This window comes from Anser anser (genome assembly GCF_964211835.1).
Source record: "Anser anser genome assembly, chromosome: 6".
NCBI lineage: Eukaryota > Metazoa > Chordata > Aves > Anseriformes > Anatidae > Anser > Anser anser.
Genome location: NC_139726.1, coordinates 31,822,047 through 31,839,858, shown reverse-complemented (window position 1 = coordinate 31,839,858; position 17,812 = coordinate 31,822,047). Strand labels below are relative to the sequence as shown.

The following is a 17,812-nucleotide window of genomic DNA, read 5'->3' as shown; positions in this document are numbered from 1 at the left end:
ACCCACTACTTACATACATGGGAAACAAGTCAGATTGTACTATCCTTAATGCTTCAGTCTCAATAGAAAACTGATGAACTAGAATATATTCTAGGGGGGGTTAGTATGTGTTGTTTGGGTTAATTCCCCCTGTTATGAAATAGAAAATTGGAACTGCCTGGTATAGAAAAAGTGTAAAGCAAAGTCATTGTTCAAAGAGAGCTTCTCAGCCACTAACTGCTTTCATAAGTTATCTTCTGTAATGGGAGCAAGGGGCACAGGAACATGAGAAATGATCTAATCCTATGGTATGGTGAGGGGAAATTCCTGGTCTGACAGCTTCAGCCTGCAAATAGATGCTAGCCTTTTACTGCTTTGCTAGATTGCTTGATTAGTTTATTTGAAACTGAATTTCCATGTCTTTGTGGAACACTCCACAGGTAGTGAGGCACATCCACACACAAACCAAACCAGAAGGGTTGGTGAAAGGCTTGAGATACATCATGTCCATAAACCCATGAAAACACAAGTTCAGCACTGCTCTAACACTTAAGACTAAAAAGACTAAATATGTAAACACAAGAAACTGGTAGCTAGATCGCGCTCAGGTACGTTTTCTTCACAAAGCTCTCTAACAGAGAAGGAAAAGTTTTATGATCTAATGGTTCTCCTTCCAGTCCCTTCCTGCCCTGCTGGGGACGTATTCACTGAACACTCAGCAGCATTGTACTCGTGTTAATTCTCAGAAAATCCCAGCAAAGAGCCACCTGGAATCTGCAGGAAAGTGCTGCTTTAGCTATTCAACATGTACGCCCTCCCAACATTTCTATTTATAATTTATTTGGACAACTGTGTAACATATATACCTGCTACATATTTAACAGGACTTTTCTAGGCAAACAAAACTGTGCCCACACACAAGGTTTCAAAGCTTACCTAACCCAGATCTAATGTTTCTGAATGTAGGTTTGGGTTTATTTACACATTTTCAGCCACCCTTATGTCTATAGAAAGCCCAAATCCCTGGTCTCCAGTCAGGAGACATGCATATTTCACATAGCTCAGGGAGATGTTTGTTTAAGCAGTCTGACAGGAGTCAATGAAGCTCAGCAATACCCTGTAAGAAACTCGTGGTGGGGTTCAGAGAAGGTCTGCTTCCTATTCTTGCCATCCTTAGCTCACTGCCCCAAAAAGAAAGGCAGTCCCTAGTTCTGCCTGCGAGGTGTCCTACTGCCATGCAGCTAGTAAGCCAGAGACAAGGCAATAGGAAGAGGGCTAGCTGTATTAAAATCCTTCCTCTGCATGAGATGACCAGGTTCAAATTCCCTTTCTTACCTTACAGGGCACTTAGGGGCCAAATACATTGCAGCTACTGAGTGGACTGATGTTTCTTAAGCTATCTTAGCATAGAAACAGAGAATCAACTCAGCATTGAAGCTGCTACATCCAATTCTTATGCAGGGCCTTCATATTTACACAGATGGGTTGGGGAACCAGTGACATGACCATGGTCTCCTCCTAACAGAGGAGGCACAACACAGCATTAATATTTCACCTTTTTCAGGTTGAGACAGTGACAGTTGCAACTTTAAACAGGCAGGTAATTAGACCGGCAGTTAAGGAGCTTCCCCTCTTTTCAGGAACTGACTAGGCAAACAAAAGTTCAAATATCTAATTTCTTCAGGGCATTTATCAGGGGAAAAAGCTTCATTCTTTGGTGGATTTTGCTTCTGAAGTGAATGGAAGAGGGTTTAAGTTTTAAGCAGCAGAATCTGAAGGTTGCAGATGTGACATTGCTAAGCACCAAGAGGCCATGTAAAACCCAAGCTGTTGTGACAGTCCTCTAAGTGAAGCCTGGCCTCAGGAAATCTGTTAACAACCTGGCCCCTTCTATTGTAATTATGACACCTGTTTGTGTCTGTCAAGAACAGGTGAGGAAAGGGAAGATTGCTTTCCTCATCTCTTACTCAGCAGACAAGTTTCTTACCAGCATAGGCCTGCAGGGGCTGGCAATGCCACTCTCCAATACCACGACCATAACAATAGCACTGGTATCTGATGCCATGGACGTACTTCTCCCACGAATCTCCGATTTGGTAAAAGGTACGGGTTTCTGAATCCTGGCACTGATCTAAAGGCACAGAAAGAGACAGTTAATTACCACATGTTACCAAAACTACTGTGAAAAATCTAAGCCAAACAGAAGAGGAAGTCAGAAGAGACTTTTGCACAAAAAATATAAAAACATTTCTTTACAAATATTGTTGCATAAAGAGCAAGTGGCAGCAAACTGAGCCTTGAATCAAGGTTCTTGCTATATCACTGTGTGTGTTAAGTCAGGTGTTAAGGTGTTAACTCAGCTGTGACGCATTTCTTAAAACATTGTTAAGCACAGGCTGTCCACCTGGTAAATAAAACAGTGGTAAGCACTGGCTGTCCCAGTGAAATCAATGGGGTGTTTCTTCAAAATAGCCAATGCAAAATGAATCCTTTCTTGACGCCCAGTTTTGCTCCAGTCAACTGAGCTCATCTCTCATCCACAGCTAAACCATGCTGCTCTCAAGGAAGCCAGTGGCAGAACTCCCACTGGCTTATGCAGAATTCAGACATACATAATTCTGAAGTGATCCATTAATATTCATCAGAATCATTCTAGATTTTACCATTGTATAAACCGAAGAAGGACTGAACAAATCCTGGAATCAGCTTAAGTTCACGTAAATACAACAGTACCAATGCTTCAGTACACTTTGTAGCCTGACCTATGTCTGCGTTTCTGGCTCAATGGAAGTCTTCATGAGAACTAACATTATGCTGCTTGGGTAAACATGAGCCTTGTTTAGAGAGAGCCAACAAAATTAAACCAATTGCACCTTACAGATAAAGGAAATTTTGCCTCCCCTTCTTTCAAATTAATGGCTTTTAGGTAATGACTTTTAAGAGCTTTACAATCCAAGTTCCTCCAGTAAAATTGTACAGTTATTACTGTAAATAAAGCAGAACTTAACCACTAGTACTTTCTAATAGATTTTCTTGGCCATAGCTCAAAGTTCTCTAGATTTAGTAATTGCAAATCAAACAGTTAGGTCTTATCTTCCAGTCTAGGTTCACAAGGGAAAGTGGGAGGCAGAAAAAATAAAGTCCTTTAATTCCTGCACAGAGTCATGATGGTTTTAGCTAGCCTCCAGAGTGCTATTAACACCTATTCTCATTCTGAACTTTCTTTTTGCTGGAATAAAGGGCATCCAAAAAATCAATTTAGTCCAAGGTACGTTAATATATGCCGGTGGCATTCCTCTCAGTTCAACCAGGAGACCTAAAGATTTTAGGACAAAGAAAGGACAGAAAAACTGCACCTAGCATCACTAGCTAGTTGTATCTTGATTTATCAGCACTCAGTCTGAGAGCCCCACCTGCTAGGCCAACAGCTCAGGTACCAGACTTTAGCCAATTCAGCCCAGCCTGTGGTTAATATGCCCTGCTACAAGAGCTTAAAGCGTGTTACATTTTAGGAGATATGGTGCATTATCAACTTCTTCTGGGGCACATCTGATAACCCAACCTTACTTTCTTAAAACTGTGAATGCCCTCTCACTAACCCTCCAAATAGTGTTAATTCTACTTTTGCAGTTGTGCAATTCAAGGCAGAAAGTGCCTGAGTTTGAGTTCTGTGAGCCTAAATTCACACACCAGTTTCACCACACCGTAATGAATTCTTCCACAGCCATGGTCTGTGTTTGGCAAGAGGAAACAGCCGGTGACTTACCAACAGGATCGCATTTCCATCTCCCCCGACCCTGGCCAAAGCATGTGCAGTTCAGCATGTGCCCCTCATCGTGACGCTTGTGGAACGTCTGGTTCACATCATAGGTGATACCGTCCACAATGCACTGGTCTGTTTGAGAAAGAGCAGAGATACTTTGTCAGCAAGAGCTCTTAATGCAGAGACAAAATCCTTCTGCTTGGCACATATTTCCCTCCCCTTGATCAGCTTACGGAGACTGACCCTGACAAGCTCCATTCAAGCAAAATGGAGCCCCTCTGATATCTCAGATCATCTCAGATCAGTGCCACATACACACCGCTGCTCCTGAGTTCATTTATCAGCAGTGTGCAAATAAGTACCACTTGCAGAAAAATGCTCTGTAGGATGTAGTCCAAAGTAGTATGCATTAGTCAAGCTACAGGATTGCCTGGTTGCTCCTTATGACAGATTCCACATTTGAAAGAATCTAAGCCAGCATACTACTTCTTTCACCTCTACCTCTTAGAAAGGTCTTGACTGTAAAGCCTCAGTGAGTCCCATCTGAAATCATTAGAACTGCACTACTCCAAATTCACAAGATATCACAATGAAGTGCAGGTATCCTTATGATGTTATTCAGTCGGGTAACACTTCTATTCTTCGTAGTAATTTGAAGGCAGGAGCAGATCTGTTCTACATCCAGGATGTTACTGGTGCCTACTAATCTACCATTCCCCCCCAAACACAGCAACCAAACCCCGTGCTAAAGGGAAGTCTATTAAGTTCAGTGGAGAACCTCATACGTCAACCTGTGATCTGGCCCAGAATTCCTAAAGCCAAACTAATCACAGCAAGGAGCAGAAAGACAAAACAAACGATAAAACCACCCCAGAAGCATGTTGTTTTGTTAAGCGGGACCCAAGAGACCCAAGTTCAGTTCTGGACTCAGTCACAGACCATCTGTCCTTGGGGAAGTGACTCAGTTAATCCCAGGCCTTCATTCCCCATCATATTTTCCCACACCACAAGCATGGCATCAGGATAAACCAAGCAGTGGTCAGATCCTCCTGTGGGGGCTAAGGACCTCCTCCGGTTGCTATGCTTTAACAGTTCTACTTAGATAACATATGCCTTTTGAACAAAGTATGTATCCATGCCCCCATCACCAAGAAAGACTACTTAAGCTCAGGAACAAAACTGCAGAGAACTGCGTTTGTGGAGAAAGGAGTTTCACAGACCTGAAAGACGTTTAGCAGTACATTTCTCAGTGTTCTAAAGGAAACGCATAAAAAACCCTCCCAAAGCCCTTGAGCGGGCCTTTCCCTATAAATTAAATCCCATTTCAGCAGTGGTGTTAGAGTCCTTTCTTGGCTGCCTGACAGCAACCCCCCTGCCTTTTCCAGACATGAAGCCAATGCTGTGAGCTAACTGCAGGATGATCAAATGTCTGTGCTTTTAAGTCTTCTTTTTTTGGTATTGCTTAAGCACTTCTCCACTTGGGCCACTCATATAAATAAGTAAATAAGAGTAATCTCCATGCTGTCCTGCCAACTTCTCATATAGATTAGCTCGCAAAGGGATTTGTCCAGCACAGAGGAATTGAAAATTTCACAGCAGAACAATAAAACAGGATGGTTCTGCATTCAAACTTCAGACTAGTCTGGGGTTTTGTCTGCTCTTGAGAGGTTTCTGCTGAGCTCTCTGTAAAGTCTCAGTGGCGCTGACTGATAAATGTAGACAAAAGGAGGTAGGGATACATACTGATCAAGCTAATCAAGGTTTGCCTTTGCTTGCTAGCCTACGAAGGCTAGAATAATACTTCTCCAGCATGGAAACAAGACAGGAACTTCACATAGCCCCTCTGATTCCCTTTCTATTCCAAATAAAAGCTTGGTAATGAAATCATTGAGTCTAGGCTTGAATTGCCAGTGATGAGAAAGAAAACTAATTTCTCCCACCCTACTGAGGCTTACGCTGAAGAAGTGAGATGGACATGAAGATCAGTACCTCTGAGCTGGGAGTACGCAATGCAAGTCCACTCTCCACGGCCATTGCCTACACAGGTACACCTCATCATGTGGCCCAAGTCATGCTGCTTGTCCCACTGGTCCCCAACACGGTACATGACACCATCGTTGGTAGTGCAGATTTCTTCATGGGCTGGGTGAGAAGAAAGCAAGAGGATACTTTACGTGGCTAGAGGTAACAAGATTTTGGCAGGGTGATGATATTTTAAGTGTAGATCACCTGTAGGGGTTCATTCATTTTAGTTTTAATTTGAAAGCCTCTAGAATTAGTTTCTGTACAATGTCCAAAGGGTGCTGTGTGAAAGAATCTATTCTCGTTACATCCAAGCCTTTATGAACACTGCCATTTCAAGATCTGGGTTCATCAAGCTCGTGAAGGGCTCAGATGCTGCATTGCTATTAATTACAGAAGGTCTTTTGTTCAAAAACTGGAAGACGCATTCCCTCCCTCGTGTCAAAGATCAGAGAGTGCATGGATTGCAGGAATGGACCACGACATTGATTTTGACACTACTGCCATTTCCAGGGTAACACTGATTTATAAGCATAGACATATTCCTAACCACAGATGAGGCAAGAGGAAGCGATGAGCCATCAGGGAGAAGCTTTGGCAGATGCAAGACAAAAACCTCCCTTGCTTTAAAGCAGTGTAGTTCAATGCTCCCCAATGGTCCTACACCTGTTTGCACCAGCTGAGAAGCTTGCCTGCCACTGGCTTGTAGCAAAGGAGTGACAAAAATAGCATTCTCTGGCATTGCCTGAGTCTCCGCTAGAAGTGATTAATAGGGAAAAAAAGGACAAAAAGCTTCAGAAGTTCCTTAAAGCTTTTTGGGCTGGGATGCAGCTCACTGGAAGCCATCCATAACTGTCCAGTGACAGACAGCTCTTTACTTTCCAGCTCAAAGAGCCACTTACAAGTGCTCCATAATCCCTTTATTATCCCCTCTCGGTCTTACCAGCCATTGGGCAGAAACCAAATTTCTGGTCAGCATCATAGTTCTCAGTGGTTCCACACCACTTCATGTTGTCTCTCCGTCCCTCAGAAGTACAGTCAGTGTAGTTGCGGTTGTTGTACAGGAAGGGGAAGTGGCACAGAGCACCATTGGAATTGCCACCACGAGTCTGGACCAAAACTGTGCAAGAGGGAAAAGGAAACAAACGCAAATCAAGCCTGTGCTCTCCCCTAGCATGCAGGGAACAGCTTTAAAAACAATCCCCCAGCATTTATTTTTCCATGTGTGTCCTGTATGATATTTAATTAATTCAGATCTGGAAACATAAGCCTTGTACAAGGTCAGTTCCGTTTAAACATTGCTTTGGAAAGAGCTGCTTTGAGTCCCATGGACCCAACCATGGGAATTCCTGGGGAATATGGAAAACTAAAGCTCAGTGTGTTTGGGAAGTGGCTTTGCAGACCCCTTGTACCAAAGTCCAGAGAATCAAATAACCTCAGTTCTCAGCATATCTGTATTATCTCACTGAGGTTATTACCCAATTGTGCCCTTTGGCTTAAAGTAAAACCTCAGACCTCAGGAAAGGGTTACAACTCAGTTATGTACAAGACAAGTCAAAAACTCTCTGCAGGTTGAAAGCTTCATGTTTTGCAAGCAGTAGTGGGAAGAGGGCTCTAATCTACATGAACTATTCACCTCTTGAGCAACTCTGGTTTACAAATAATGCAGAACAAGGAGCTATTTGCTGAGGCTTTTTCTATATTGATATTTCTCATTCCTGACAGTATATCACAAGAAAACTCGCTAAAACAAGAATGTGCATGTGCATATATATTTACACGTGTGCATACACGCATGTGGACAGGCGAGTGGGTTTTTTGGTTTTGCATTTGTTGGGGTTTTTCTTTTTTTAAAAAAAAGAGCTTTGTATGTGCTGCAGAGAAGGGCTTGACTTATAAAAAATGAATTAGAAAGAGCAGTAAAAAAAGCCTGTGTAGTGTAAGAAGCAGTATTTTCATGTGGGAACATGAAAAATTCTCTCCAAGGTCAGACTGCAGAGAAGCCTGCCTGGATACTGTTCCATGGATGTCTGATGGGCTTTCCAAGAAGTACAACCACCCAGGTAACTTTGTGCTGTGAAGGCAACACGGGTCATCCACTGACAAGAGGGAATGCTGCTGCATTAGTCACACACCAGCTCTTGATCACAGTGATCACAAATCACATCAAGATTACTGCTATATATGGCAACCTGGCTAGATAGTCAGGAGCGAGGCAGTAAGAGAAGACTGCACAAACTGTGCTCTATGGATATCCTCTTCTTTGCAACCTAATAAGGGCATTGCTCTAGCAATTCAGCCAAGCAGAGGCAAAGTCCAAGTATGCTTTGGGCCAAAGCTCTATCCTGACTAAGTACTCATGTTCCAAGGTCAGCTTGGAAGAGAGAGCAGAACTCAGAGGCAACACCTGTATCAACCTGAGCACTCTCCAAAAATGCCAAGAGCATAAAAGTGCCCTGACTCCAGACAGCCCTCCCTCCATTCACAGAACTGTCTTGGTGTTGAGGTGTGCCTGGAGTCCCTCCAAACTGCTGGGACTGATCAGGCAGCTAAGAGCTTTTTTATGAAAGCTATGTATATGTGAAGACCCTCTAAGAAGAGCTCACCATTCTGCTCAGTACAGAAGGAGTATCTCCTGTCCTGCTCAAAGTTGGAAGTGGTGCTGCACCAGAGGTGTCCATCTGTGCGGCCTTCAGTTGTGCAGGAGTAGAAAGTCCTTCCGTTGTAGGTGAAAGGCAGAACACAGGCTTCTCCATCGGAATTGCCACCATATGTTTGGGTCACAGCTTTAAAACAAGCAAATCACAGCATTAGGCTCTGGCTTAAATCCTCAAATCTTACAGCTAACAGCAGTAGCCCCTCTGGGCCAAGTCACTGGCTGCTGTGAACCCACAGTGACTGCCATGGACCCGAGCCAATACACACCAAGAGAAGACTTAGTCCCACAGCTGTGTCATTCTTTTACATTCTTTTCTAAACATATATTATTGCAGCTTGGTTTGAATAAAATTATTAATGCTGCTCCCCAGGGGCTCTGTTTTCCCTCAGCAGTTATATATAACTCACTGGGAAATATTTTTGCCCTACAGAACTGGGATTCAAATAACCAAAACAACTACTTTTTCACCTCTTGCACCTTTCTCCGGTATGTCTTCAGCAGACATTTGCTACACCTACAAAGGGACTCCACTTCAAAATGAAGCCGCAGGGCAGTCCCAAAGATCACACTGGACTGAACAGGCACTGAACAAAGAGTCATACCTATTTCCTGGCAGCTGACTCCGTTGCCCAGGCAGGTACAAAGCATTTGCTGGCTGCCCTGTGTCTTGAGCCACTGCATACCCACAGAGTACACCACTCCGTTATCAGTTATGCACTGGCCATATGGCTGAGGCTGGGGCTGTTGAGGCTGGGGCTGGTACAACGCAGTCTGTACGTTTGTGAAGCTAGGAGAGCCAGAACCTGCAGGAGAACATGGGAGAGGTGAGACATCATGTGCAAAGCTGAGGGACAGAATGCTTCAACTAAATGCTGAGATAAAATCTTAAGCACTCTATTAGACCGAAGGCACAATACTCTTAGCTTCCCTAGACACATTTTAATTATTCCACTTAGAGAACTTCAAAATTAGAAGAAAAACTCCATCTTCTGCTAATGATAGCCTCTGTTTTCTAACACTGTGGAGTGGCTTTAGAAAGGATTAAAACTGTCAACAGCTCTGCAAAGGAATTGTTTAAAAACAAAGGCTTTTCAAAAAAGCTCTTAGTAGCTAGAAATCTAGAATTAAAAAGAAAAAAGATCAGTGGCAAACTTAATCAGAACAGAAGTTTTACATTGCATACACCAGAAGGAAACCTAGATCCTTAAAATGGCAAGAAAATGAATTTAGAAGCTGAAGACTGACAGACTTTGGACAGGAAATACATTACCTATAAACTAGGCAATATTTCATACAAAATTACAAACTAATGTGTATGTACTAAACAGCACTGTATGCATACTTTGCCATTTCTGTTTTTTAAAGCCCAACCATTAGTAGGTGTATTTATCTTGTCAAAGAAACCAGATGGTCTCAGTGGAGTTTAAATTAAGGGCATTTCAAGACAGTTACCCTGAGGCAAATACATCAAGTTCAAATACTAATCAAAATGCCATGTTTCCAAGACAAAGCTAGTAGATATTTCCTGTAGAAGCATAGTCCTAGATGTGATTTACTGTACTGTGATTGCACAGGCAATCACATCTGTATGTGCAAGCCCCATTTGTGCAAGGAAACCAAGTATAATTAATCTTATCTACACATGCACAAACAAGGAACACATCTCCTGAATTCTGACTTTTTTGTTGATCTTTCTCTGACAAGTCTTCTAAATGCCTAAATCAGGATGGTGCAATTCAGCATCAACTCTTAGCCACTCAAAATGTGCCATTTCTTGCCTCTACACACTAAGATGCCCCACTTACCAGTGCTAGTCGTATGCAGGGATGTGTGTCTTTCGCACTTCCATTCGCCTCTGCCATTACCAGTACAGATGCACTGAAGCAAGTTTCCACGGTTATCCTTCTTGCTCCAGGTGTCTCCGATTCTGTAGGAAGTCTTGGTGTCTTGGTCATTGCACCTGTCTGTACAAGGAGCACAGCTATTAGCTGTTTCTGGATTGGATGGCTTCACTGTCCAATTTACAGTTCTGAACCATAAATCAAATGAGCAGATAGTTTAAAGCCTTTCGTGAGAGCCAACCTCATTTTTGGTAGCCCACTAATACAAGCTCGATATACACTAAAACCTGCAAAGGCTAAGAGAGCACAAATCCTGATCCTAAAGTCTAATGGAAAATTCCCACTAGTTTCCAGAACTGGGATAGTACTTCATAGCGATTGTCAAAACTAGCACCATAATACTCCCAGCATGAACACGGTGAGCTATGTTCAAAAAAGTTTAAACTTTTTTTTTTCTTAAAGATCTTTTTTCTTAAAGTCTTTGCAGTGGAGTCATTTCATACTATACATAGGACACAGGTATTATTTTCTTCCCACTGAAGTAGAGCACCAAACTTAAACTATTTGAATGCAATATATAACTTTTTTTCCAAAACAAGCATGCATGAAGCTGCCAGTAAAGTTAATATAAGCTGCTCATGTCATACGAGGAATATTAGACTTTCTAAATCTCCCTGTTGTCTTTAATAACCCACAGCCCCTGATGAATTGAGTAAATGGGTTCAAAGGACGGCATAACAAACTACTTTTGTCTGGATGCCAGATCCACATGGATTATCTAGTTCTTCTTCCATTACAACATTTTAACTTTTCATTCAAGGGCAACTTGATACAGAGGCTCAAATATAATCACAGATCAATGAACATGGATTTATGAAGAACTGTGGAAGGACATACGCATCATGTCAGACTGCCACTGAAAGAGCACTCTGGACAGAATATATGAACATGGAAAACATGTTACTAATTCACATTGGTTAAAATGACCAAAAAACTGAGTAATTTGCCAGAAGAGGGGTAAACCGGTGAAGTGTTCATAATGTAATTTGGCAAACATTACATGGAGAAAGCAACCTGTCTTATGGACATACAAATTCTCAAGTTAGACAATGAAAAGCTGAAATGTCCCCCCAGAAGTCACCAGTGATTCTAGAAAACACCATAAAAGATACATAACAGCAGGCATACTGAAGCATAATGCTACTTTGTGGGCTACAGCTATCATTTTACATCCAGAGATTCAAATTTATGTATTTGATTACCTTTGAGAAACAAAATGAAAAATGAACGGGTCATTATATTGCAATTTCCCCTATGATACAACAATTCAAACCTGAGTTATAGGGGGAAAGATACTGCCAAATCGTTTTTTTATTAGTAATATTATCTCCTCCAAAGTTCACAAACAACACATTCTGTTTTATTCATTCCTATTTGACAGCTAATGATTTTTCCCTATGTGTTCTAACAGAGTTAAGATTGTGAAAGCTGGTTTCATTTTTATAGCTTATTTCTTGACCAAGTGTCTCCAGATCTTCAGTTTTAATCCCAACCTCCTTACTGTTTTAGTTCTTTACAGGTCTGTTGTTTCTATCAGCAGATAGCTATTATCTGTGTGCCCAAAGGCAACTGAATATGAGGCAATTTAAAGGCTACAGAATGAGTTCCTCAAAACTTGCGTAATAAAGGTGTAAGGTACAAAGTTAACTTTTCTTGAGGCAACTGGTATAAATCAAGAGCTCCACAACGGAGTCTGTTCCTAGCAAAATTAAAAGAGAAGGTAAATAAACAAGCGAGAGTTTGGATTTTAAAAGCTGTTTGCTTTGTGAGTACTAATGCAACAGAGTATTTGCAGTAATGTTGTTCAACCATACAAAAAAAAACAGAGAAGTCACTTGCCCTGGTGAAGCATATTTACACTGAAGACAAAATGGTGGAGAAAAACTAACAAGTGAGATGGGACAGCAGACAAAATAAACCCTCTTCAAGCACATAGCATGTATACACACACAAAACAACTTTAAAGGGAAAAGCATTTACATTTTCAACTGGTAAATTCTATTGTTGGATTTGGTAACTATTTCTCTTCAAAAGTCACTGTGTCTTCCCTCAAAAGCCTACTTAAACCTCAAAAATGGAGTTATTAGACCAAACTCTGCCATTTTGCAGAGCAAGCAATTCCCCTGACTTCCTCAGGGAAAACATGCCTGTGACTCAAAGGCTCTGCATATTTCCTGAAGCTTTTCTCTAAAGCAGATTAACAACCAAAATAATCCAGCCGCTTTGTCATTAGCGCAGACCACCAACTCTGACCCGCCCCCAGGCTGTAAATGGCAGATGTCACCTCAGAGGGATTTGTTTTCCACACCTCCTCAGGAGATAACTCTTGCCATCCCTCTAAAACTACTTCTGACAGCAGGAAAAGACCGACCTTTTCTTTCTGAGGCAGGAATTTGAAAGATACATTAAAATAATGAAAGTGGATAGGGCAGCGGGTGCCTGCCAGCACTTACTTCTGGAGGTGCAGGTGATGCGGCCGCTGCCCTCCCCAAGGCAGGTGCAGTCCACCATCATCCATCCTTGGTAGGGCTTCTCCCAGGTCTCACCCACCACGTAGGATGTCCCGGCCGTATTGTCGTAGCATCGCTCAGCTGAGGGAGGGAAAAGGGTGAGTGTTTGCCTTGGGGCATCCCACATGGGGATGGGGACACCCCAGGCCAGGAAGAAGAGGAGGAGAAAGGAGGCTGAACCCCAGCCAAGCTGAGGGAAGATGGAGCCACCACCTACCCACGGGCTTGCAGGTCCACTCGCCCTTGCCGTTGCCCAGGCACACGCACTCCAGCATGTAGCCACCCGTCTCGTGGGGGCGACGCCAGGTATCGCCGATCTTGTAGGACTGGCCACCCTCATGGCAGCGATCTGCAGGCAGGAGAGAGGCGGAGCTGAGGTGAGGGGCCCTGTGGCAACTAGTACTGACATAGGACAGCATTGTGGGGACACGGTAAGGGCCACCCAGGTGGGAGCGAGGGGTAAAAATGGTCAGTCATGGTGGAGGTGAGGGGAAGTGAGGAAAAGGAGGGCAGACCATGGCCACCTCCTTCAGGCTGCAAAATGGCACCCACCATTTTCCTTTGAGGCCTGCCATTTTCCCTTGGTGCCTGACAGATATTTCCTTTACCAGGCCCTGTCCTCAGCTACACCCTGCCAGGTTTCAAACCACAGCTGAGACCTGCTGCTGAAAGGGGAACACCAGGGCATGAGGAGATGCTGTTCTGCCCTCAGACTGGGGCCTGGTGAGGAATGAGGGGGCTGCTGCCATCTTGTGCTGAAGGGGCACCACACAGGCCTTTCGGTGGCTGTCCCTGCACAGCATGAGGGATGTGGCAGCGAGGCCAATATGGGGGGGGGGGGGGGGGGGGAAGAAGGAAGTGATACCCTGGAGACATCTGTATCAGGTTTAGAAATCCTGTCCAGAAAGGCTGATTCCCAGCTCAACAGCACCCCACAGGCCTGAGGTGTTCTGGGCCCACTGCTCAGCCCAGGCTCATGGAGGGAAACATGGTGAACGGCAGTTTGCTAACAAGATCTTCTTCCAAGGAAAGAAGGAGAAACACGTCTGGTCATTTATTAGGAGCCACTAAAACATTTCATTGGCTCATTTATGAAAGCTGGGAATCTAAGAGTTATAAAGACTGATTCAAAGCCAGTTGCAGTCAATGAGACTCTCCAGTGAGCTCTAAACCAGGCTGATGATGAGGAAATGAGACTGCTCTTATGTTTGCAATTTCCTTACTGACTCTTTCTTTTCTTACAACACTTATCATCCCTGCCCAATAAAATGCCATTAAATTCAGAAGGGCTTCAGCTCTACTTGTTATATTCGGTGCATTTCTTTCCATGCTATAATGATGGCTGGCTTCTGAGCCCTCTGTGGCAATGCTATTGGGCTCAGCACTGTTTGTCTTAAACAAGAAACTTCATACTTATAAGAACAAGACTTTTTTCCAAAGGTGCCTAAGGGACTTGGAAATCTCAGTCTAGAAGTCCCGAGACACAGCAATCTTCATCTGCACTCAAAGGAAGTCTAATTATGAACTGAAGGGAAATTGTGAACAATTCAGTGACTCAATAGTGAAAGGGTTTCCAGACAGAGAGACAGATTTTAAAGGGAAAGCTGGGCAGAAAGGATTAAGAAGAAAGTATGGGACAGATGGGTAAGAAATTGCAGAAACACATAGAGCTGGCTCAATGGATATCAGATTCTTGTTCCCTCAGGTACTAGTGTTGGCATGACATTTTTAGAGGCCAGAGGCACTGGCTCTCAGGTGGTAAAAACTCAGAAGAGTCCTATTAATGCTGACAATGTAATTTTGACCAACTAGCTGCAGATTAGACACTGACTCTTTTTTTTCCAGTCAAAAAAAAACTTTCATAAATGTGTCTGTGAATATGTAATGCATTCCTGTGTATATTAAATGTACTAACCTCTATGGCTGTACATTAACAGTCATTCTGGCCTATGTTTTTATACATAAGACTTTACCTCTTAAATAAGAGCAATTTGGTTGTGCAAGTGCATGTACATGGGATAAGGACTTTCAATTACAATATTTTAAGGGGCTTTGGATGAAAGCCCCCTAAATCTAGCTAATGGGCACTGGAAGAATTGTGCAAGTTGCTCTGGAAAATATGACACCAAGGAACAATAGCTCTAGTAACACACTCTTAGTTACGTACTGGCAATGGTGCAGCTGATTCTCCCACGTCCAGCTCCAATGCAAGTACAGTCCCAGATCATGGAGTCCTTGGGGCGCTCATATGTCTCCCCTACTCGGTAAGTGGATCCAGTGTATTTATCAAAGCAAGTCTCTTCAGCTACGAGGGGAGAAAAATGAACTTCATGAAACCACACCAGTAACAGATATAGACAACAAAAACATGTTCCTCATCTCCTCCCACAGATGCTCTTTTTTTTTTTTCTCCAGGGGAAACATGGATTGATCTCCTCTTTCTTCTAACGGTAGAAGAGTAGAGAGGAAGTCGGGTGAAATTCACCCCCTCAGGGTCCCCATGCAGCTAAACAACTACAGCTTCTCTCTCACAGTGAGCCAGGAGTTGAGCATGGCACATAGGCAGGCATGCCCTGAAAGGATCAATCCCAGCTGTTTGAAGTGCAACAGTATGGAAGACGGGGGGGGGGGGGGGGGGGGGAACAAACATCCCCCAGAAGCTGTGGGTTTTGTCATGTTAATCCTCCTCATTCTGCCCTGGCAAGAGCTTAAGTATATTAATCCCATATTCTGCAGCAATCCTACTGCAGTCAACAGGGTCGCTTGTGAATTGTTCACACTTGCACGTGCATAAGTGATTCCAGAATGGTTGTGCCAGTGCTGCCACCAGACTTGAAATCTGCAACAGAACAACTTTCTTGACCTCACCACTGGGGAGATGAAGTTAACTGTGCCATACAGGAAACTTGCTATTGGACTGTGAAAGTGTAAAACTTGGAAATCCCTGGAGGGGAAAGAAATGTAGATTAAACCCCCTTTTTATGGAGGAGCAAGGGAACTGAGTACTCCTTCAAATACTTGAGCAGTATTTTACTCAAGCCTTGCCAAACAGATCTCTGGGATGCTCCTATCGGTCTTACATTAATGTTATCAGCCAGGAACCAGCTTTTCCTCTTGTATCTCTAGAGCAACATAAAGGAATTATAGCAAACCAGTGGCTTCAGACCAATAAAGATAGAGAGTGTGCATCTGATTATCTGAGCTACATTGCATCTCAGAGAGACGCATCTTCCAGCAGACGTTGCATTTAAAGTTTTTTTCTGTTACCTAAACTTTTTCTGCAGGAGACTAAACAATCTCATTTTACACTCAATTACAGCAAGCTCGCAGCACGGCTGGGGAGCTGTGGAAAGTTGTAAGTTGAAATATTTTTAAACAAGCTGACGACACTGCACAGCTATGAAAAGTTGGGGTGAAGCAATCAAACTGTACAGAGCCAGAGCTGCAAAGTGACTCCAGATTTGAACTTCCCCGTGCGAGTCGAGGAGTCAGCTCAGTTCGTTATACAGAAGAGGCTGGCTCCAAAGTTAACGTTTAGATCCAATCCTCCAGAGAGAGGAGTGATGTTTGGCTCAGGGTTCTGGTGGCAGGCCCATCTCTAATGAAAAGCATTTCTTAAAATCCCAAGCCAGATCTTCAATGTAAGTGAGCGTAGATCCGTTAGTGACCCTAAGTACCAAACTTCAGCTGAAAACCCAGTCTGCCGGTTGTAACCCACCACAGCACCTAGCCTACTTGGCTTCAAGAGCCCTTTGGGGGACTTGGTGCCAAAAAAAACCCCACTACCAACTTACGTTCAGGCTTGCTTTCGCAGTTAAACCCTCTGCTCCCGCCATAGCAGGTACAGACCAGTGTGTTCCCCAGGTAGATGCGCTCCCACTGCTGGTTTATCTGATAGTACCTTCCATTGTCAAAACAGGTCTCTGGGGAGAGAAGAAAGAAGTTTCCCATCAGCGAGACCCCAAAACACGTCTCTGGGCAGGCGAGAGGAGAGAAGAAAGAAGTCTCGCATCGCCGAGACCTCCACCCCGGAGACCCCCACCCGCAGAGGGAAGGCGACCACCGGTGAGAAGCCCCCCGGGGACCACCCCCCGAGGACGAAACCTGCTGCTAGCCACCCAGCCCTGCCCGCTAGCCCTTTGGTACTCACGCTTGCCCTGCGCTGGGCTGGTTTGGGGCACGGTGGGGGTCTGCGCCTGCCTCCGGCTCTTCCCTCCCCGCCGCTGCCCCGCGCCCCCTCCCGCTGCCACCCCCAGGCAGAGGGCGAGCAGCGCCAGCCGCCACCCGTTTCGGCACGGCATCCTCCGGGCACGGCTCGGCACGGCTCGGCAACAGGGGCTGCTCGCAGGCAGCCCGACGGATGGGGCAGCGGCGCCGCCCGGGCGCTATATAGGGCGGGAGGCACGGGGAGGGGGGAGCCGCCGCCGCCCCGGAGCCCATTGGACTCGGAGCAGCCGGGGGCCGGCCGGGGGTTGCTGCCACCGCCCTACAGAGCAGAGCACAGCCCGCCCGGCAGCCCTAAAGCAGCCCCAAAAGGGCTGGGGTTCGGCCGGCTGGGGGCTGCCTGCCCCGGGGAGGGGTGTGGGGACGAGAGGAGAGAGGGCTGGGAGGCGGTCGTACCGCTTTGTGGGGCTTTTGGTGGGGCTTTGCAAAATGGCTTAGCAAAATGGCTCTTTTTCTTCTTTTCTTTTCAGAGGGGAAAACTTTTCTTTCTTTAGAGCGACGCTGTAAGCTGATACGCCTCGGTTCAGGAGGAATAATGTTCTGCACGGGGGGAGAAGGTGAGGCGGAATGTGTGTGTGCAGGTTGGAAACAGGAAACCCCAAGTGGAGTTTTGCCTGCTGCTAGTGGCTCAAAGTTAGAAGTTTTCACACCCCCTTTGGAAAAAATGGTGCCACTTATGTTCAAAATAAGTTTAATAGCCTCTTAATCTGATATTTTTTCTTACTCTCCAAAATCAACTCTGAGAACAAAAGAA

General features: G+C 44.5%; 1 protein-coding gene across 8 annotated transcripts in view; it reads right to left on the bottom strand.

Annotated features, from left to right (window-relative positions):
• The window catches only part of FN1 (fibronectin 1), a 53,689-nt gene extending 36,486 nt beyond the window's left edge, over positions 1-17,203 (bottom strand). For 3 of the 8 annotated variants that reach the window (XM_083840591.1, XM_083840592.1, XM_083840594.1), the window contains exons 1-12: positions 16,985-17,202; positions 16,629-16,757; positions 15,002-15,139; positions 13,052-13,183; positions 12,778-12,915; positions 10,229-10,387; positions 9,026-9,226; positions 8,371-8,550; positions 6,708-6,884; positions 5,732-5,884; positions 3,746-3,874; positions 1,967-2,110 (exon numbers count right to left, since the gene is read on the bottom strand). In XM_083840591.1, coding sequence (XP_083696717.1) covers positions 1,967-2,110; positions 3,746-3,874; positions 5,732-5,884; positions 6,708-6,884; positions 8,371-8,550; positions 9,026-9,226; positions 10,229-10,387; positions 12,778-12,915; positions 13,052-13,183; positions 15,002-15,139; positions 16,629-16,757; positions 16,985-17,135 — 1,831 coding nt within the window. In that variant the 5' untranslated portion in view covers positions 17,136-17,202. Of the gene's footprint in view, positions 1-1,966; positions 2,111-3,745; positions 3,875-5,731; positions 5,885-6,707; positions 6,885-8,370; positions 8,551-9,025; positions 9,227-10,228; positions 10,388-12,777; positions 12,916-13,051; positions 13,184-15,001; positions 15,140-16,628; positions 16,758-16,984 lie in introns of all 8 variants that reach the window. The other 5 variants (XM_083840593.1, XM_083840596.1, XM_083840597.1 and 2 more) reach the window with 3 other exon arrangements.
• Between the last annotated feature and the right edge of the window lie 609 nt (positions 17,204-17,812).